Genomic DNA, 21,397 nt, shown 5'->3' with positions numbered 1-21,397 from the left:
TAGCTACATAGGCCAACTGATAGGCCTATCTATGTGACTCGATATCACATGCAGGTTTATGAACAATATTTTTTCCTTTAATCTAGGCAACCTCCATCTGTCCATTCTCTGCGGATGTGGTCTGACGGCTCTTTGCTAACCCGTCCCTCCCTGCCCTCTAACGTGATTTCTGTGTTAATTTAATCTATATGGCTTTTCAATTAACAACTTTGTTCACCTGTCTACCATATTAGTTACAGAGGGGATACACATAATATCAGGTCGTTTTTTCACCTGTATAATTTAATTGGCTTGCAAGCTTGAAAAACCAAACTTTAGTCAGGCCAATCACATTGTGTATAGAGTCGGTGGGCGGGCTTATGGCTGCTGCTGCTGGAAACAGTAGTCTTCTGGAAGACTTGGACTTAAGCTTTTCTTTGAGAAAAGAACAAAGAACAGCACTGAAAGGAAAATGTGTTTGGAATTTTGCTGACCGGATACAGCAAAAATTTAATCTATCAACTAGCTTTGCTACCTTCTTCGTTGCTCTGCCTGGTTGTAGCGCTATCCTACTACATGCAGAGGGAATTTGAAAGACAACTGTTTATCCCGCCCCTCGGATTGAGCCCTGTCAATGGTGAGTTCCCAGACTAGACAACATCTTGATGCCACTCAACAATTTCAGAGAGAAATTGTGATGAATCCAAGTAGAATGGCAAAGACACTAATCTCTCTACCAGATTATGTTGTCTCTCTCTCTCTTCATTTGGCTGGAGAACTACTGTCTATGGTAGAAAAGCTCTCTCGGATGAACTGGGAGCAATTATCTAATCATCCATTAGGGGAGCTGCAGGGCATAAACGATTAAAAAACAATGAAATAATTTGTTCAGGTGTATTTGCACTTTTACATTAGTATAACCTTGGAAAACTATTATTCATATTACTTCCACATTGCACTATCCAGATATTTAGTTCCATATGTGAATATGGTGTATTTGACCATGTATTTAAATTTAATGTATCCCTTACTACGCTTCTCATTCATAAAAAAAATGGACAAATTAAAAGAAGTAGCAAAGCGGTGAATTAATTGTTTATTAATGTATTTTCCATTGACAGTAAAGGGAAATATCATTGTAGTGAACTAAAAGATATACGTGTTCATCTTACAAAGTTGGACTGACTTACTGTATAATATTAAGATGGAGCTTTAGAGCAAATTATGTACCACAGTACCAGGGAAAGATGCAGCTTACTAATTCACACATCCAAATATCAGAGAATTCATGTTGTTTTAACCCTGAAACAGAACAAATACAACCCTGTTTTCAAAGGAGCTTCTGAATGTAAAAGCTGTATATATCTTGTCAACTATGCAACTCCTGTTTATTCTTCAAATATTGCATGGTAAAAATACAACAAACAAAAAAAGAACAAAAAAAGTCAGTTAATTGAATTACCCACTAAATACTCAACGTCAATAATTTGCTTATTGAACCCATCACTCTGCAATTTTAACCAGCAGCAGGCTGAAGTTCAGTCATACTGGACCATCGGGTGGTCAGTCCAGGGAGGCAGGTTGGAGAGTTTCTCCTCAGTGACTGTTTGTATGGGCCAGCCCCAGGCCTTAAAGAATCCAGCCAGGTTCATCCCCGCAGTCTGGGAGAAAGTCTCAGCATACAGATTCATCTTTCCATCATTGTCACTTGGAAAGTTGCTCATCTTGTGGTAGGCAGCGAACACCTTCTTAAAGGCATCCCAACCAAACTTATCCTGGAGCTACATGGAGACAGAGGTAAATGCAATGGTGAAAATTACCAGTGTTGTCTCTTGATCTTAAACCTTCCAATCATATTAGGGTTCAAACACGAAGGGGTAGAAATGTCCAAAAACATGATTCCAGGCTTGGCAGGAAATTGGCTATAACTCATTGACCATTTGTCCAATCATTACATCTTGGTAGATATCTTCAGTCATTGTTTGGGAATAGGCCTGCCAAAGCATTTTGAAACCGATACAAAGGGGGCACCACAAATGCCAAAAACATGTATCTCTAAACCTATTGGACAGAATTTCTCCAATTTTGGTGCAAATTCTCTAGGGGTAAGTATTAACCAAAATCTGTTTCATTTTGATAGTGCATGTGGGTAGAGTCAATAACATCTTGGCTCATAAGTCAAGTTCCCTTTGAGTAATCCTGATTCATCTCAATGGAGTTCCTGAACTATGTCCTGAACATACACATCAAGTTTAATTCACATCCACATCAAGCCGAGCGCACCAACTTCTCTTTAGACAGACTTTAGTATCAAATCTATCAAAGAGGATCTAGATGATTGGTTTCCACATGTCAAAGTGTCCTTTGGCAAGACAGTTCAGTGTCTTAAATAGCAGCTCCATCGCCAATCGTGTAAAAGTGTGTGTATGAATGGGAAATGAGAGGCCAATTATAGAGAGCTTTATCGATTACAGTAGAGAAACACTATATGAATTACTGATATAATTTTTTGGATGAATCATACTGAACATATTTTGAGTATGAGTACACGTACCTGGAATTGCAGCCTGCTGCTGTATTTTGATTTGTTTTGCCTTTGTAGGAGTGCAGTTGTGTTTAATTGCTGACTTATATGTGATAAGGTTTCTCTCAAGGGTGTACTATATAGTAATTCTCTCTCACCTGCATGTATGTCTCCAGGGCCACCCACATGTGCCAGTTGCTCAGTTTCTTGCCCCCCTTAGCATAGTCCTCTGCTCGTCTGTTTCGATTTTCTAAAGTCATACATGGATGAGCCTGCATAAAAGGTGAAATGATGTGATCCCAGTGAATACTTTTCTCAACAAATTAGTTGTCTTTTGTGAAATCTTTTGATATCAAAACGTGTCACAATACATCTTAAGACAAGGCTTTTCTAGCCATTGGTCTAAGTTGTTTTGTCAAAAAAACGTATTTACTCCACCTGTGCTCTGTTGATCCCCAGCACCTCTTCATGCACATACACTGACCACAGGTTGCAAGTGCATTCTGTGGTGTGTGATGGGAATTCCCAGCAGCCTCTCTGCTGGTTATGTCCCAGTTCATGGATGGGACCCCACAGGCCTTCACTCCTAGCATGTTCAATGCTGACCAGCTCAGCTGCTGTGGACTTGTGTGTCATGATAGGATAACCAGCATGCATCCATCCTAGATGAAGAAAAATTAGAAAAACAGTGTTATAGCAAAAGATCTTTAGGATTCCATATACAGTGGAGAAACCTTGTAGTATTATATATTTTAGTGGAAGGGCATGTGATCAGAGCAAAGCACAAAATGCAAGCCTCATAATAGCATGTGTTGGTACAAAACTCTATTAGAATTAGTAGTTATAAATAGTAGTATAGTAGTTTTAAACAAGTTGACAAGTAAACATTTTTACATTGTCATAATGTCGTATGCACCCAATGTCATCTAATGTCCCTGAGAGTCCTGGTAATTATTTTCATGATACTGTTTGTGGTATGCACAATAACGGTTTGCAATTAGCCTTTTGTCAAGGAGTTAACATGGACATGTAGTTTCAGTGAATTAAAAACTCTAAATTGCCTAAACATTATTTATTATATTATTATAACATTTATTTTTGCTGCTGCAACACCATTATTTCCCATTTTTTTGGGATCAATAAAAAAAATCTATCTATCTGTCTGTCTGTCTGTCTGTCTGTCTGTCTGTCTGTCTGTCTGTCTGTCTATCTATCTATTATGGCCTGGTACGTAAACCGCAACAAACAGGACCCCAAGGCCCTGCAGAAATTGCAGAGCAGGGTGTCGCGAGGTGCCGGATACACCAGGCCAGAACTGAGAGGCTCAGCAGGAGCTTCTACCCTCAGCCCACTAGGATCCTAAATGATTACACTACACACCCTCATCATACACATATATTTATTATATAATGTGTTATTATTATTATTATTATTATTATTAACATTAGTTTTTAATGCATACTGTACATTGTAGGAACTGACAGGATAACATTGAACTAAAATTGTATGTTATTGATTAATTAACTAATTAATGATTGATTGATTGATTTACCATAGGAAATCTGCACATCAGTAACAAAACGTTCTTTGCGAGGAAATTTGTGTGGTATGGCAGCTAGGTCAGCAATGCCCCTCATGATCTCATCCCAATGCGCTGCCAACTGATCCGGGCGATCCAGGCTCCGGACAACATCTGATGGTACAGTAAGGATGATGTTGTCAAACTCCAACTCTGCCCATGGTGAGGGAGCTGTCCGCAGCAACAACCAATCAGCAGCTGTTGTCACACCTGAAAAGAACAAACAGGATGGATGTATTGAAAACGCATGCAATGCATTTTTACAAGATTATTTTGTAAATTTTAGTTTAAGGTATCCTTCCATAGATTTGTAATGATCACCTTCTAAAATTAAATTACTTCCCTTGAATTATTCTGGCAAGTGATGTTTGATAAGAACTAATGAGATTGCATTAGATTTTTCAAGATGTCATTACTTACACTGTCGTAAATGATAAAACCAAACCATATTTAACCCTACATGCCTTGTATACTACATGCCTGCCATTTACCCCCATGAGGATACACACACACACACTCACCACAGACTCACCAGATTTATAATATGGCGCAGGTACAGAGATCTGCACTGTGACCTTTAGCCCCTCCACTTTTGTATTGGGTGGAGCCACCAGGTAGATGAGTCCCCCCCACAGGTTCCACACCTGCATCATCTCTGAGATTATAGGAAATTGCTCATGAACACACGGTGCTCTCTTCAACACTTCTGATTGGAGATGGTCTGTTTGACAGCCTATCTGGATCTGAGGAAGACATGAAATATGTATTATTGATTGGAAGTATAGTTTTTATTATAAATAAAATGATACAATGCTGGAAAATTGGATATGGTAATGACTGCAGTACATTCAAAGACTGAATGATCTGAGGTGACTCCTACTCCTAATTTTGCCCGAGGCCATGGGGTAAAATTAGGTTAGATTTTTTGGGTGTGGCCTGCTGACTCTGCAGGGGATGGGCTAGACCCCCTCTGGCATTGATATATTCTGGAGGCAGCCAAGTGGGGTGGACAGCACTGGTGGATGGGGTGGGAAAATGTAAGGGATGGGCCTAGTCACTGCTGGGGACAGGGGTATACATAGGGTGGGCTGGATCTCTACTAGGGGTACAAAATTAACAGAAACACAATTAACTTAATTTTGTGTACCGCACCTTCCATCCCTTGTTGACAATCTCTGCTGGAATGGAAATGTAGGTCTTCATTCCAGGAGAAAGGTAGAGACCTGTACTGATCCACTCCTCCCATCCACACACACACACACACACACACACACACACACACACACACATACACACATACACACATACACACACACACACACACACACACACACACACACACACACACACACACACACACACACACACACACACACACACACACACACACACACACACACACACACACACACACACACACACACACACACACACACACACACACACACACACACACACACACACACACACACAGCAGCAAAGAACTGAGTCATAATTACATGTACACAATTTTTAAGACACATTTTACCTTTCTACTTCTTAACATTGAGGTCTGTAGATTAATGCAATTTAATAATACAAACATTACTGAATTCAGTTGTGCACATGTCAATGAAACACAATGCATCACAAGTGTGTACATACTGTATATAATTCAAACTTATAAACAGTTCACAACAAGGTCTTACCTGCTGTGTTGGCATCAATCTGGATCTTATGGTTATAGACAACTGGCATCAAGGGGTTGTCCTTGATAAGTGATGGCAGGAGGGCATCAGGATCTGGGCAAATCTTATAAACATGTGCCGCTACACTAAGGAGTAGGTGATCTTTGGGACTCTTCACAGGGCTGCTTTCACACACCTTGAAAGAAAATGAATTATCGAAGATGTTGCTGATGTCAGCTTCTAGATGTTGTACTGGAATGTTTTATAAAGCTTTTATGTAATTTTACTGCTCACCTGTGGCATGTCTGACTTCATCACAATGTCAGTGAGGGTGGATACGACCTGTGTATAGGAGGAGCAGTCATGAGCCTTCAATTGCAAGTAGTTAACACAGTCCTGTCCCAGCTTTGTAAGGCATTTCTCCTCGTGCTCTGTAAGTTCCTCCCCCTGGGTGACATGACCAGCGAAGCGGTGTAGAAGATGGCGGAAGTGGTAGGCGTCTTTGATGGCCTGGCTAGGCACAGGGGCCTTGTAGATACCTCCTCCGATTGTTGCCCTCAACAGGCTCAAGCCCATTGTGTTCAGGATTTTGTTTCCTGAAACACATTCCAGCAAACCTGATTTGATCAACTGTGTTTTATTGTTGGAACTATTGTTATGTTGGGACTGGGTGGGTTTATAAAAACTTTTAGATTTAAGTTTATGCAGGTCTGTTACTTATACAAAGCAGTAGCCTATTAGTGAAATATATATTAATGTATGTTCTTTGGTGACATCACAACACCTCTTGTGCCTCGTGTGTTTGCAAGTGTAGTCATTTTCGACATTTGATGTCCTCAGTGCCTGCCTTCCTTCCTCCCCAGCTGCAGTTCTAATGATTATTTACCCTCGTTTTTGTGCCTGCTGTATTTGTACAGGTCAGGACCTTATCACAGATCACCACCAGCCTATATATATACTGCACATTCCTTCTTTGCATTTACCAGAATGTCTTGTCTGCCCTATCGCCCAACACAGGCTTCTTGTGGTTGGTGACTTGCTGGGCCAGCCATGCCTATGGTAAAACCAGCCTGAGCGCTCACTGGCTCCTAGTGAATGTCATTTGTGGGTCACTGGCTTGCCATCTTTTGTTGTTCACATAAAAAGCCTGGACCTAAAAAAGCCACATTACTCTAACCACTCTCAATCCAACTTCCCCTTCAGCCAGCGCTCATGTCTTCCTGCTGGCGAGCAGGCATTCAGACATAAACTAGTCCTATGTTAAAACCGCACAAGGGGCTGCATTGGTGGGGACGTGTTGTTTAAGGTACTGTTGAGACAATCTCCACAATGTCTAGTAGCCATTCTAAGCAGCAGGTTACACTGGCTTCTTGTGGTTGGTCTGCTGCTGTGGGCTTTTGGCTTGGCATCTTCAAGGCTTCACACCAACATGGAACCCCTGGACCCAAGTAAGTCATATCATTTGGGAAAGGACCATCCAATTCCCCAAGCAGACCACTCTAGTTTATCTTTGATTGCCCAGCCAGTGTGTCAGCCTTCCTCCCACTCATCACTTTGCATATGTATTATTCTTCCATTAAACCACTATATTTGCTTTAAATTAACCAGTCAGCACGTGCTCCAGCTGTCCTGCATTTGGCACCTTCTTCTGCAGCCACTGAAGCACCAACTCTAGTGGTCATTTAGCTGGTTGCCTCTTTATGGTACAGGTAAACTCTGTCAGAACGGCTTGTTGGACAGTTGATAGCCAACGTCGGATTAGGGCTTTGGCACCCACCTCACACAGTGACTGGCCAGCTGTGCGTAGGTCCTAGCCTGCAACCCCTGCAAACTTGTCTGTCTCTGTCCGTTGCCCTCCTGTTTGTTCTACAGGGACAGTGGTGCTTTTCAGTAATTCGGTCCATTGGTTTCTGAGAAGCAAATTTCCCTGTTTATCTCAGCCAGCCCATCAGTCCAGTCTCCCTGGTCATCTGCAGTTGGATAATTCTAATTTAAGAGTGCCTGTACCTGGTTTCCCTGTGCTTAATCTGTATGTAGCCTGGCCTCCTGTACTCTATACTGTGTTTATGATATATATATATATAAATGTGTTTCTCACTTAGCAAAGTGGGATTCATTGTGTGGGGATCTAACGCAGAACGCAGTTTTGAGTTGTGCCTAAAATGAGTCATTGCCTAGTACAATCACACCAGAATGAGCATTAGTAGTAACTGGAATATGCTTAGCATGCATCATGTTATACTATTAAACGTGATTAAACTGGTTAAGTATATATAAGAAAACGTTGGTGGTGGTGCATTATCATACCTGGGAAATCTGTTAATTCATTTTGCCCAGGGTGTGTCTGTGCCCAGTACCAGGCATGTCCACCAATCAGCAGTCCTCCTCCCTCTGCAACAAAGTCTCGGATTTCCTCCGCATGATGATCACTGTACGCTGTACAAACAAATACACTCAGGTCTTCCCTGAAGTCTGTTTTCTCACATTGTAACCCTGACTTCCTGAGAACTTCGAGGGCATGATTTGGCGCTACACCAACAACTCCCTGCCGGCCTTCATCCAGCCAATGAATGGCATTTTTCCAAAATGGAGCCAGCGTCTGTGATAAAGGCAGTTATTACAAGAAAGGCAGTAGTTTATTAACCACATAAAAAGCTTTGACAGATCAGCACACATCTTACTGCAGACAACCACCTGCTGGTGGCCAAAAGGTAATATGTATCCAAATAAATAGGCAAAGTAATCATATTTATTGTCTAAATGAGATCATACCATCGGACATGAGATCTTTTATATACTTACTACATTAGCAAATTCTGTGCTCTATTTGACTTATGTAGGCAGAAATTCTAAAATAAATGAGTTTATTGTAAACTCTACCTCGTGTCCCAGAAATCCTTCATGTGTAACCACAATAACCCGTCCCTGCCCATAGTAGGCTCCTGCCAGGAACGCTCGTCCATCCCCAGTGGTACCAATGGGGAAGGCTAGTGGGCCATGGACCAGAAGCTCAGAAGGTACTGCTCCACCCTGGAGGTCAAACTCTGAAACACCCTCGAGTAAGAACTCCAAGTCATCCTTAAAATCCTTTCCGATTCTGTATTTGCAAGGAGGAAAACAAAAGGAAAATCACATTTTTTTATTGTTATTCAATATTTTTGATGGGATTATTTTGTTTTGCTATGAAAGTCTATTAAAAAACGGTATGGTAATAAGTTATGTATTATATTTACCTCTGCCAAGGTGTTTATGTTTTCGGTTGTTTTGCTTATTGGTTTGTCTGTTTGTTAGCAGGATTACGGAAAAACTACTGGCCCAATTTTCATGAAACCCAATGGAAGGGTGTAGCATGGCTAAGAAAGAACCCATACATTTTGGAACGGATCCGAAACACGGGACAGATGCACAAATTATTTTCACATGTTAACATTGCGAGATATGGCATTTGTGCTGCATTCATGTGGTGTTGGAATAATCTAAAAAATTAATTCCCGACTGGGAAGATTTACACTTCATTAACATTGTAAGAAAGGGCATGCCTTGGTGGAGGTATGCCCTTCTAGTTATTATTGGTATAGTTCTTTTTTTTTCTTGTTCTTTGTGTTTATTTAAAAAAAAAAAATGTAGCTGCATGATACCTGCCAAAGCTTTTGATTGGAGGTGAGAAGGGTGGATGACTTGTATATACACAATATTCTCTGTCCCTGAAAATTCATTAACTCATTCGGCACCTAGAGAAATACACCACATATTCTCAAAAAAATGTCAATATTAATTATTAAAATTAAATAATAAGGAGAACCTTCCTAAATGTGCAACAAAGGAGAAGTACAGTATACACTCACACTCTAGACATCCATGAAGATGGGATCTGAGGGTAGACAGGCAGGCACTCTACCTCCCCATAATGTTTAGAGAAGTAGATCCCTGCCACACCAGAAACCTTATTCCCCTCAAACTGAAGCAGCGTGTTCTCCTTAGGGTGATTTGCAGCCCAGTTCCACGCCTGCCCCGCTATCAGTAGTCCTCCTCCAGCTTTCAGAAATGCCACCAGGTCCTTCACGTCAGCACCCACGCTGTAGGCATCTGTCACATACACCCCCACACCCAGATTGCCACTGAAGGCCCCCACAACATTGGCTTGGAAGTTGGATTTGCTGATGTTATCAGCAACTGCCTTGATGTTTTCGTGGACCCCCACAGACAGGTTGTCAGATCCATCTCCTCTCAGCCAGGTCAGAGCGTTCTCTACCAGAGCAGGAAACATGGTCAGGTAGCCCTCATGACCCAGAACCACGATTCTTCCACGGCCGTACAGAGAGGCTGCCATCAGGACCTGGCCTCGGCCGTTCATTGCTAAAGGAAAGGCATGGTCTCCAATCAGCACCAGGTCACTGGGAACACAGGGGCCCCGGAGGTCCAGCTCTCTCAAGCCTCTCATCAGGGACATATAAGCCCCTTCATTTTTATTTTGGATGGGCTGGTTGGACATGGTGAGATGGATCAATGCTTTGAAGATTAGATGAAAAGGGTGGAAAGCAGGATGTGGAAAAAATGTGTGAAGTCGTTAAGCGTTAGTAAATGTGGTTAAACAATTGCACGTAGATGTATATTGTGTCTGTTGGTTGTCCTGTGAGAAAAGAAGTTGACAGAGATTAAAACAACAAATACTGTACTACTGCTGCCTAATGTGTTACACTTTCATACCAATATATATCAAATTACAACAAAAATGTCAATTTACAATTATTATGCTACCTAAACGCTACCTAAATCTCAAATTAATAATTTTTTACCTGAAAGTCGAGTTGTCTTTCTGTTTGTATTATCAGACAGTTTTCCAGACAGGCAATCCAGCAAGTACTCTATCTGACAGGAGAGAAGAGGGAATATAAATAGAGTAAGAACAGGATTGAGTAGCTCAGCAGAAATGATAATAGGAGGAGGGGCTTCAGTGAGAACAAACCAATGACCCAGGCTATTATCACTGCCAAGATCGAACATCAATGGATAGTATGGATGACATCACCTGTCTGTAAACATTCTCAGTGAGCAACACCCTGGAATCATGTCGGTGTAAGTCAATATTTGTGAATGTTGGGAGCACAACATAACATTGTGGCTGTAAAATATAAAACCAATAAGGACATGTGTGTTTTAGTTTCTTAAAGAAACGTATGATGACTATTATAACGATTAATTAAATAACAGTTTAAGTGTATTACATTTTGTTTTTGTAAACACCAGGATCCCCACTTGAAGTTCTAGTGTCTATGTTGTGTGGGCCTGTCCCAATATTTTTTACTTGTAAATAAAAAGTTATAAAACAATCTGATGTAAAAAGCCTACTTCTATAATAATAAACAAACCATATTACACGTCTAATAACAAGGTTTTTGCTTCAACCAACCAGGCTGCATGAGGTACACAACCTGGCCACCCTGTTATGAAGAAAATAGGTTACAGACAGTAGCCTATATTCATCAAAACATCTAGGCCTGACGTCATCATTAACAGACGGATAATAGAAGGATAGAAGGATAATAAATAGGGAAAGATGACGAACACGTATTGTTTCCTTTCATATAGGTCAATGATTGTTTCCTAATTAGACAAATGTATGCGCATACAAGCATTTAGCCCAAACAGGTCATATTGTCCTATTTTCTCCGTGTGTCAATTTTCTTTTTTGACTCTTGTCTGACGGAGAAGCTCGGGTCGGTTTACTGTTCTGCGTAACATTCAAAACTGAAACTCCTTAAAATGTAGGCTACACATAGCCTAATAGCATTTTTTATTACCAGAAACGAAATTGATTAAAAAGTCTACTTTACCATGCGGATGTGGCTTTCCGTGAAATTACTTTCTTCTTCTTCTTCTTCAGTTGCTTGTTTAACGGCGGATGCGGACTAACTTAGCGCACTACCGCCACCCTCCAGATAAATTGTGCATGATCATCACTATGGCTTACATCCTTGAAAAATACTGTAGCCTGCAAGCTACAAAAAAAAAAAAAAAAAAAAAAAAAAAAAAAAACCCTATATTCTGTCAATGAGTCCAGTGTTCTTTAAAAATTCAAGCATATACTTTATTACTCTGTGATCAGAGCCCTTAGACAAAAGATCTCTAAGGATAAAACTTTCTCCACTGCCCTCTATTTTCCTTTTCATAAAAACCCTTTCTCTTTTAAATTTCCTACACATCATAAAGACGTGTTCCACTGTCTCTGGCACATTACAAATCTCGCAATTTCCTGTATTATGTTTTCCTATTAACTGTAATGTTTTGTTTAGTCTAGTATGCCCTAGTCTCATTCTTGTATAAATTCCCTCTTCTTTTCGACACCTTAGTACTAAACGACCCTGACCCACCTCAGGATTTACACTGTAAAAATCCCTCCCTTTAACTTCCCTGTCCCATTTATCTTGCCACAACTTTTTAACATGTTTTTTAATCATTGACTTAGCCTCTGATTTTGATATTTTACACTGAATAGATACATTTGTCGCTTTCAAAGCCTGTTTAGCAAACTTGTCTGCCAACTCATTACCAACCATGCCTACATGAGCCGGAACCCAAATAAACTTTACATGCGTCCCACAATTTTGAATACTATGCAGCAACGTCAATATCTCACATACAATATCAGACCTTTCACATGAGTTACCTGATTTAAAATTTTCTAAGGCTGACAACGAGTCTGAGCATATAGCTACTCTTATCGGTTTACTTTGCTCTACCCACTGCAAGGCCATCACAATAGCTATCAACTCTGCTGAAAACACTGATAAATGATCCGAAACTCTTGCAGAAAACTTAATATCAAACTCTGGTATCACATATGCAATTGCCACTTTTCCTGTATCTGGTTGCTTTGACCCATCAGTAAAAATTTGCACATACCCATAATAGTTATCCACATACCTCATAGCCATTTGTCCACTATCCCCTTATAGTTTTTATCTTTTCATGCAAAGTTATATCAGCATCTGGAACCGGTAGCAGCCACGGTGGATGCGGTGGATAGACTACAGATGGACCAAATTCAAAATGTTCTACAGCCGCTTGCTTTACCTTTTCATGTATACTTGCACTAAACGTCTCTCTTTTACTTTTGCCTGCTCCCATGTTGATATGAGGACACTTTTAGTTGGATGGTCTTCCACATGTCCTTTTAGATGAACAAAATATGATAGTGACATTTGCAGTCGTCTCAAATCAAATGGCATTTCCCCTACTTCAACCTGGAGCGCTGATATAGGGGAGGTTCTCATTGCTCCTGAACATATCCGGAGGGCTGAACCCTGAATAACATCAAGCTTCTTTAATTCAGATTTTGCAGCAGACCCATAAGCCACGCACCGAAATCAACAATGGATCTAATTAATCCCACATAAAATCTTTTCATTGAAGTCATATCTGCTCCCCACTCCTTATTGCACAAGCATCTAATTATATTAATTACTTTTTACACTTGCTAACTACCTTTTCCACATGATTATGCCAGGTAAGCTTGGAATCAAAAAGCATACCTAAAAATCTCACACATTTTACTCTTTCTAAATCTCTACCATACAATTTCAACGTAAACCTTTCTTCAATTTTTTTTTTAAACGAGAAAAACACTACCTTGGTTTTCTCAACAGAGAACCTGAATCCCCATTTCCCAGCCCATTCTTCTACACAGTCGATAGCATTCTGCAATTTTCTAACAATGAATTGAACATTTTTACCCCTTTTCCAGAGAGCGCCATCATCTGCAAACAATGATTTTCCTATATCATAATCAAGTGTATCATATATATCATTTATCATAATAGAGAACAAAATTGGTGAGATAACACTTCCTTGGGGTACACCATTTTCAAAAAAAAACACAATCAGAGAAGCTACTATTTATCCTCACCTGAATTTGCCTATTGCTCAAAAAAAAAAATCCTTAATCCAGCAATACATTTTCCCGTCTATTCCAAGCCTTCGGATTTTAATTAACACACCATCCTTCCAAAGCATATCATACGCTTTTTCCATATCAAAAAATATAGCAGCTACTACTTCTTTACATACTTGGGCCTTTCTTATATCACTCTCCAATTTAATAACCGGATCCATAATTGATCTTCCTTTCCTGAAGCCGCTTTGGAACGACGTTATCAAATTTCGAGACTCAACAAAAAAAGTCAGTCTCTCCACAATCATTCTCTCCATTATCTTACCTAGGTGGGATGACAAAGCAATTGGTCTATAGTTAGAAGTCATAGTAGGATCTTTCCTGGCTTTCTAATTGGAATAATAACAGCCATCTTCCAGCTCTTTGGAATATTTCCTTGTTCCCCATACTTTATTGATTAACTCCAGTATAGTATGAAGAGCTTCGTTACCGAGATGCTTCAACATTGCATAACTTATTCGATCTTTTCCCGTAGCTGTTACCTTCGCCTTGCTCACAGCCTTCTTTAGTTCACCTAGCGAAAAACTCGCATTCAAACTATCATCTCGATCCTCTACATTTTCTAAAAGATATTGGTACTGTCTTTTTGTTGCCTCTCTTTTATGTCTTTCATCTTCAGTTAAGTTAAAACTACTATGAACATTTGCTATATCTTTGACCATTAATGCTGCTTTATCTCCATCCTCCACTGCCATAGTCTCACCATTCTTAAGGACTGGATAACTCCAAGATTGCCGCACCCCACTCATTTTTTTAACAACTCTCCACACATCATTTAAAGAGGTTTGTCGTCCTATAGTATTACAATACTTTATCCAGTAATTCTTTTTTACTTTCCTAATTACTTTCCTCACCTTAGCCTGCTCTCTTTTATAATCCATATACTTTTGAAAGCTTAAACTATTTTTAAACTCTTTAAACGCTTTATTCCTACTGCTTATTGCTTGAGTGCAGTCACTTGTCCACCATGGTACCAATTTCCGCCTCGTACTTCCCGGCCTCGACTCGGCAATAGAAGCTCTTGCAGCTTCCACCATAGCTACACTAATATTTTCTGCAAATTCATCTACATCATCTATCACCTCAACCTGACCCATATTCCTATCACTTAAAACTGTAAACATTATCCAATCAGCTTTATTAAAATTCCATCTTTCAGAGAAACTCTGATTTACATTGCAGCTAATATTACCCATCCTACATAAAATCGGATAATGGTCACTTCCAATCGTTGTCGCACTAGAAACTTCCCATATTATTTGATCTGCAAGGGACTGAGAAACCAAAGTCAGATCCAATACAGACTGCACGTTCACCCCAATACGAGTAGGTGACCCATCATTTAAACAAACCAACCCTTTCCTATCCATAAGTTCTTCTAAAACCAAACCATTATGATCCGTTCTATCCCCTCCCCACAGAGAACTATGTGCGTTAAAATCTCCTAACCATATTACTTTGCCACTTTCTTGCCCTTCAACCTGCTCCAGTGCATCAATATCAAGTCTTTTACAGGGATTATAAAAATTTACAATATTTAAACTACCATTATCACACCAAACCTCAGTAACTAAATACTCTAAGCCTTCACCTTTACCTAAAACTCTGTAGGGAACCCCCACCTTAATAAAAGTAGCACAACCACCCCCACTACTATCGATCCTATCACTTCTTTCACACACATAACCATTTAAAACAAAATTTAGATGAGGTTTCAGCCATGTCTCAACAATGCAAATAATCTCAGGTTTAATCTCTAGTTCAGAGATAAACCTCTTGAGCTCTTGCCCATTTGCCACCAAACTTCTAGCATTCCACTGAAGAAAATAAAAAATTTTTTTTTTTTTTTTTTTTTTTTTTTTCTCTTTTCCCTCCTTTTCTTCCTTTTAAGTCTTAGCTTGTAAAATCAGCGTAGGCAACTGTAAGACAGGCTGTGATAGGGATGTTGGTATCCCAGATTTATCTCTGTGCTGGAGTTCTTCATAAATGCTCTCCCACGTAATGTCTTTGATACCCAGATACCTATTGGCACTTTTAACCACAATAGCGGTCTTCTCAGACCTGTGTCTTGCTTGCGACGTACAATTTATAACTTCCGCAATAAAGCACAGAAACTCTTTCTTCTTAACAATCAGGAATTCCTCATCAACAACTGCGGCTTTAGCAGCTCTTGCTGTCTGTCTCACTAGAACTGGCTCAGCTTGAAATCTCTTAGCTGCCTCAGCATAAGACAACCTTCCTTCAGTCCTCATATGCTGGATTTCAACTGCTCTTTTCTGGTTTCACACTCCCTGTACCCAACACTATGCGCTCCCCCACAATTAACACATTTCTCTTGCACCCCAGTTCCACATGTACCATAGACATGCTCTCCGCCACAGCGTCCACATGTTTGAGTGCCTTTGCAATAAGCAGCTATGTGACCATATTTCTGGCATTTAAAACACCTCAACGGAGGGGCACATACATCCTTACATTGAAGTTCATATATCCGACAGTGACATACTTAGGCAGCTCTTCCCTTGAAACTCCACTAATACTGAAAGACTATCAACCTTCTCTCCAGACCTCCACATTTTAAGCCTCTTCAGGCTAGTCGCACGTCCTCCTTCAATGCTATCCTTTAGCTTTCCCAAATCCTCTTTTATAGGAATACCATAGATAACTCCCCTACACACCACTCCTGCTGCCATTTTTTCCTTCACCTCAAGAACTTCTTTTTTGCAAACATTCTTCAGTTTTAAGGCTTTCAATTGCTGGCCCTCGTCTTTACATACTATCATCAAATCACCATCAAACTGAACTCTAGCTCTGACTATCTCACCCACCTTCTCGCGCAAAAACTTAGTGAGAGCCACAGGCCCCACTGACTTAATATCATGACCCTCTTTGAACTTTACCAGCACTTTCAGTCCTTCCTGATCTATTTTCTGCCTCACCACTCGCTCATTCACGTCGTCTGACTCGCTAAGCCCCCTCTTCATTTGAGGACGACGTTCATCTTCGTCCATACTATCTTCACTCGCCATCAATGGTCTCCCAACCCTGCCACAGTGTGATCATACACAATTTTCTTAAAGCAAATTTGAATCCACTGAGCGTTTGAAAAAAGAATTTCTAGCCTCGAAACGTGCTCGAGTCGTTCCGTCCACCTACAACCAACTTGCGCACTTCCGTGTCCCAGGTGAGTCTCGATTTTCGTGAAATTACTTTACATTATGAATCAGCAAATCAAGCATTATACGACTATGCTAGTACTGAAATCCCGGAAAAGTTAACTAATGAGTGAGTGGAACCTTGAAAGGGAGTACGTTTCTACACGAGCGTATTTTTCTGATGGACCGTGGGTATGGTACACTCCCCCTCCGGTTAGTTTTTGTTTTTACTGGCTTTCTACAACCAACTCAGATACAAATAAGTTGTGGCAAAAGTATTAACGTTACATAACTTGTTATATACGAAGCCACCTTTGTGCGATACGTGTTTCATTTCTTTGTTTCGGTTCACAAACACACACAAAAAGGCTCAGAGTAACTAGTCTAGCTGCTGTGGTGGTCGCTCGCTCAGATGTCGTGTACGCTGGTTAGCCCCTCCGGAGCTCGGGTCCCCCTGGAGAACGGACGAGCTGTGATTCTGGGCCGGGGTCCGGACACTGGCGTCACCGACAAGAAATGCTCCAGGCACCAGGGTGAGGGAAATGTCGACATATAGCTATACATTGGTGCTTTTCGTGACAATGCACATTTACTGTCAAAGAATATACCAAGAGACCCCCCATGCGAGACCCTTGTAGTTTGCAAAATGTACTATTTAGTAATTTAGTATTTAGCTAGTTAAGTATTCTGATAGTAATAGTTAAATATAAATGCAAGGCCCTGGTGGTTTGGTGTCCGTGTTGAGCAGGAACATTGTTTAAATAAGTTTCTGACTGGTAAAAACTATTAGGACTATTTATTTTTTGTTTGAGATGCACTGATCAATAAGTAACTTTTACACAGCATGGGACATACTGTTTCTTATAGCCGTAAACATTAATAGATCTTACATAGAGAGAAATATAAATTTGTTGGGAGAGAAAGATTAATGAACAACTTTAGTGCTTCATAATCTTGATTACAGAATTTAAAGGAATTCATGTCAAGAGCTGAAATGACTAGTGGAAGGATGAATTGATAAAATCGTTAGACAGAAAAAAAATTATTTTGATAATTGAGTAATCATTTGAGTCGCTTCTAAAGTAAAAATGAAAACATTGGCAGTTCAGGCTTCTTAATCTTGGAATTTGCTGCTTTACTCTGTTTCATACCATTGTGTCTTTGAGTTTTGGACTGTTGGCCAGCTAAAACAAGTTATTTAGAGATGTCACATTAGACTGTTGTAAATTGCAATGGACATGTTTAACTGTTACAGACAAAATGATTACTCAAGAAGAAGCGGAGCAATCATTAATACAATAATTGTTTGCTGCAGCCCTATGTCATTTTTGTTGCTGTGCATAAAATACATAAAGATAAAATGCAGAAAATAAGAAACAGGGATAGAATTGGTGTCATATCTTTGTAGGCCACAATATGTGTATATGGGGCTGCAATTATTTTCATTATTTATTAATCTGACAACGTTTTTCTCAATTAGTCATCTGGTCTGTAAAATGTAAGAAAGACAAATCTTAAATGTGCAAATTCCTTTATTTTGCATTGATGCTTAAAAAGTGACTTGAGCCATTACATAATTATCAGAAATGTTGTAGATTGTTTGAGTAATCGTTTCAGTTCTAAATGACTATCCAAGTATGTGTGTGCATGTGTCCGTGAGTAAGTAGAGGTGGTAATAATCCTTCTTTTGTTTCTTACAGTGAAGGTGGTGGCTAGCTTTGCAGACCAGGATGTGGTTGTTACTCAGGTATAAAAAGAAACACTTTTAAGCCCCACGTCACAGTTTATAATTCAGTTTGTCTTTCTGTGAAGCTGTCAGGCTAGAAAAACACCACTGCCGGACACACCCGACAAACATTCAACTTTTATTTATCCTCGAGACACAACACTAGAAAGAGTTGATATTTGGCACCACACGTGACCTAGCTGATGTTTTAGCTATGTCATTATGTCTGAAAACCTAGTCTATATCGACAATGTTTCATCTTCGAGATTGGTCCAGTGCCACCGAAGGTTCCGCTGGATGTCCCTCACTTTTGGCTTTCTTTGTGTTGGCATTCTAAACTCAGTCGGTTCGGAAAATATCCTCCAAGCCAGAACCGACAATGAAATTATATTTATCTTTTTTTTTTTTTTTTTTTTTTTTTTTAAGTACAATTCTCAGCACACACTAGACAGCCATTTTAATTCCAGAGCATACCTCCCTACGTGCCCATGTTCACTGAAAACCTGATAACAGCACAGCTTTATCTTTACTGCCTAGACACACACTGGTTATCTAACATCCTATAAACTCTCTGTATATGTAAAAAGGCTACAGTCCAATGTCCATACTTTATTTTCTTCCACAGCTGGGTCCCAATCCCAGTTTCCTGAATGGTGAGAAGCTGGGCCGGAGCCAGTCTGGTAGACTCACCCATGGAGGCACCCTCTTCCTAGTTAACCAGAGCCACCCATTTAAACTGCTCTACTCCCTGAGCTCAAATGGATCCGCCTCCAGCACTGCACAGAAAGGACAAAAAGCCACAGATAAGACAAAAGGAGGGAGAAACGGGAAAGAAAAAGAGGCACAGTCGAGTCCAGAACCCAAGCGCAGTATAAAGGATTTCTTTTCTACATCTCCAATGAAGGTATCACATTTGTTTGGACATTCTCTTTGAACCTATTTAGTGAAGATATTTATCAAGAGACATTGATGTCAAACAACAACAAAAATAATAGAGTAATCATTTTTATTTTTCTGTCTAGTCATCTAAAAGACGGCTGAGCCCAGAGAGTGAAAACTCTGAGGTGAAGCGCCAACGAAGAGACGAGGAGGCCTCCGACAGACAAATGAAGGAAGAGGAAGAGGAGGCGGAGGAAAAAATGGCAGAGGAAAGGCTCAAGCAGCTGCAGGAGTTGGCAGAGAAGTCTATAACACAGAGGAGTAATAGCACCCAGCCTTCATCATCTTCATCCTCTTCAAAGGGCTGTCTAAAGAGCAGCTGGCAGCAGATCAGCAACCTGATGCTTTACACTGCTGCTGGTGTCAAAGGGAGTGACAAGGTGGGAACTGTTTGAATAGAACAGCTTTATGTATTCATTTATTAATGTTTCAGTGTCTGAGGTCAGAGAATTACACAGTATTGTGGTAGGCAACTACATTTTGCAACGTAATCATTTGAAATGAAAGTTAGGCTTCACAATGAAATATAATTATGGTAATTGTAAATGTAATTGCAAAAATATGTAGAGGTACAGTTGTCAGTGTTATTGTTAAAAAGGACTCCCAACCCTTGAGGACCTAAAATGACATCACGTTTTCCCCAAATGCATTTCTGCCACAGCAGATCCATCAACGATTAGTCGATTCATTGAATAGTTAAGCAAAAGAAAATCTATTAAGTGGGTCATCAAGTAAGTCATTTTTCAAGCAAAAATCACGATGATGTCACTCCTTCCATCATTTTAAGTATTAACATGCCCTGCTTTTCACTGTTTAATATTATTGTTAACTGAATACCTTTGACTTTTGGACTGGTTACATACCAAATGATACAATGAGTAAAATAAACAACAGATTAATAAATACTAAATCATTTATTTTTAATAAAATTAATAAAGAAAATAATGAATAATGAAATAATTGTTTGCAGCTTTAATTTTGGTTGTTGAGTTTGGTTTGGCATCAGTCACAGGAAGTGACAAAATAAAACCAACTGTCGCATTGAAAAGCGCTTCTTCAAAAGACAGGTCCTCTGACAAGTGTTAGATAATTTCTTATTCTTATTAACGTAGTTTTCATATAAACACAGAAGTGCTGGAATGGGGTTTCCTAATATCGCCTTACATGATTTCTGGTAAGAACATGCAGCTAATGTGTAAATGCCTGAACATTTCCTCTTCTTGTCATTCTCCAGATTGCTGGGTTTGACATAGATGGCTGCATCATCACTACAAAGTCTGGGAAAGTCTTTCCCACTGCGCCAGATGACTGGAAGTATGTCTACACCCCTGAACATTACTTTTCAAAGCGTTTATCTCATGTTATTGTTTGTCGTAATATTTATGTTTGTGTGTTCAATTAACAGGATTCTGTATCCTGAAATTCAGCCCAGGCTGACCAACTTGTTCAAGAAAGGATACAAGGTGAGGAAGAGCAACATGCAACAGTAGAAAATGAACGCCTGTGAAATAGGACAGTGGATTTCCTAGTTTACCCTGGCTCTCCTCCAACAGGTGGTGTTCTTCACCAACCAGATGGGGATCGCTAAAGGCAAACTGAGACCAGAAGTCTTCAAGTCTAAAGTGGAGGACATCCTCAGCACGCTGCAGCTACCTGTGCAGGTTAGTCACGTAATGGCCTAACTCTCACTTTTCTCCTAATTATTGTACAAAACCCCCCCAGATGTTTTGTATCCCTACCTTTCATTACAGGTGTTTGTAGCAACCGGACCTGGTATCTACAGGAAACCAGTGATGGGAATGTGGAATCACTTGTGTGACAAGGTAAACACACACACACCCATATTGTTTTTGAACCACCCCTCATACACGGTATTT

General features: G+C 40.0%; 2 protein-coding genes across 5 annotated transcripts in view; one reads left to right on the top strand and one right to left on the bottom strand.

Annotated features, from left to right (window-relative positions):
- Positions 1–1,061: 1,061 nt before the first annotated feature.
- On the bottom strand, positions 1,062–16,990 carry LOC114549808 (TRPM8 channel-associated factor homolog). Of its 4 annotated transcripts, XM_028570061.1 has the most exons (14): positions 16,911–16,990; positions 11,584–11,612; positions 10,546–10,618; positions 9,595–10,258; positions 8,630–8,846; positions 8,057–8,348; positions 6,044–6,345; positions 5,771–5,945; positions 5,235–5,329; positions 4,615–4,825; positions 4,056–4,292; positions 2,942–3,165; positions 2,662–2,775; positions 1,062–1,760 (listed from the first exon to the last, which is right to left on the bottom strand). In XM_028570061.1, exons 2-14 carry the CDS (start codon positions 11,584–11,586, stop codon positions 1,518–1,520), a joined length of 2,850 nt encoding a protein of 949 aa, XP_028425862.1. In that variant the 5' UTR covers positions 11,587–11,612; positions 16,911–16,990; the 3' UTR covers positions 1,062–1,517. The 4 variants fall into 4 exon arrangements, with proteins under 4 accessions (XP_028425862.1, XP_028425878.1, XP_028425869.1 ...); XM_028570077.1 differs by lacking the exon at positions 16,911–16,990 and having other exon boundaries at positions 9,595–10,379; positions 11,584–11,779; XM_028570068.1 differs by lacking the exon at positions 16,911–16,990 and having other exon boundaries at positions 9,595–10,379; positions 10,546–10,614; positions 11,584–11,779.
- The window catches only part of pnkp (polynucleotide kinase 3'-phosphatase), an 8,850-nt gene continuing 4,371 nt past the window's right edge, over positions 16,919–21,397 (top strand). Inside the window, exons 1-8 of the mRNA XM_028570114.1 lie at positions 16,919–17,388; positions 18,556–18,602; positions 19,207–19,485; positions 19,604–19,900; positions 20,755–20,834; positions 20,926–20,983; positions 21,074–21,181; positions 21,272–21,343. Of these exons, the coding sequence (XP_028425915.1) occupies positions 17,268–17,388; positions 18,556–18,602; positions 19,207–19,485; positions 19,604–19,900; positions 20,755–20,834; positions 20,926–20,983; positions 21,074–21,181; positions 21,272–21,343 (1,062 nt within the window). The 5' untranslated portion in view covers positions 16,919–17,267. The remainder of the gene's footprint in view (positions 17,389–18,555; positions 18,603–19,206; positions 19,486–19,603; positions 19,901–20,754; positions 20,835–20,925; positions 20,984–21,073; positions 21,182–21,271; positions 21,344–21,397) is intronic.

The sequence above is a fragment of the Perca flavescens genome, chromosome 3 (genome assembly GCF_004354835.1).
Source record: "Perca flavescens isolate YP-PL-M2 chromosome 3, PFLA_1.0, whole genome shotgun sequence".
Lineage (NCBI taxonomy): Eukaryota > Metazoa > Chordata > Actinopteri > Perciformes > Percidae > Perca > Perca flavescens.
Note: the sequence above shows the minus strand (reverse complement) of the source record. Positions and strands in the feature narration are given on the sequence as shown.

What these genes read in the sequence shown, in the direction of transcription:
- LOC114549808 (XM_028570061.1), bottom strand. An exon ending in AAAGACAACTCGACTTTCAG is followed by an intron (nt 10,259 to 10,545) that starts GTAAAAAATTAT and finishes TAATCTTCAAAG; the next exon opens with CATTGATCCATCTCACCATG. An exon ending in TTGTCAACAAGGGATGGAAG is followed by an intron (nt 4,826 to 5,234) that starts GTGCGGTACACA and finishes TGTCTTCCTCAG; the next exon opens with ATCCAGATAGGCTGTCAAAC.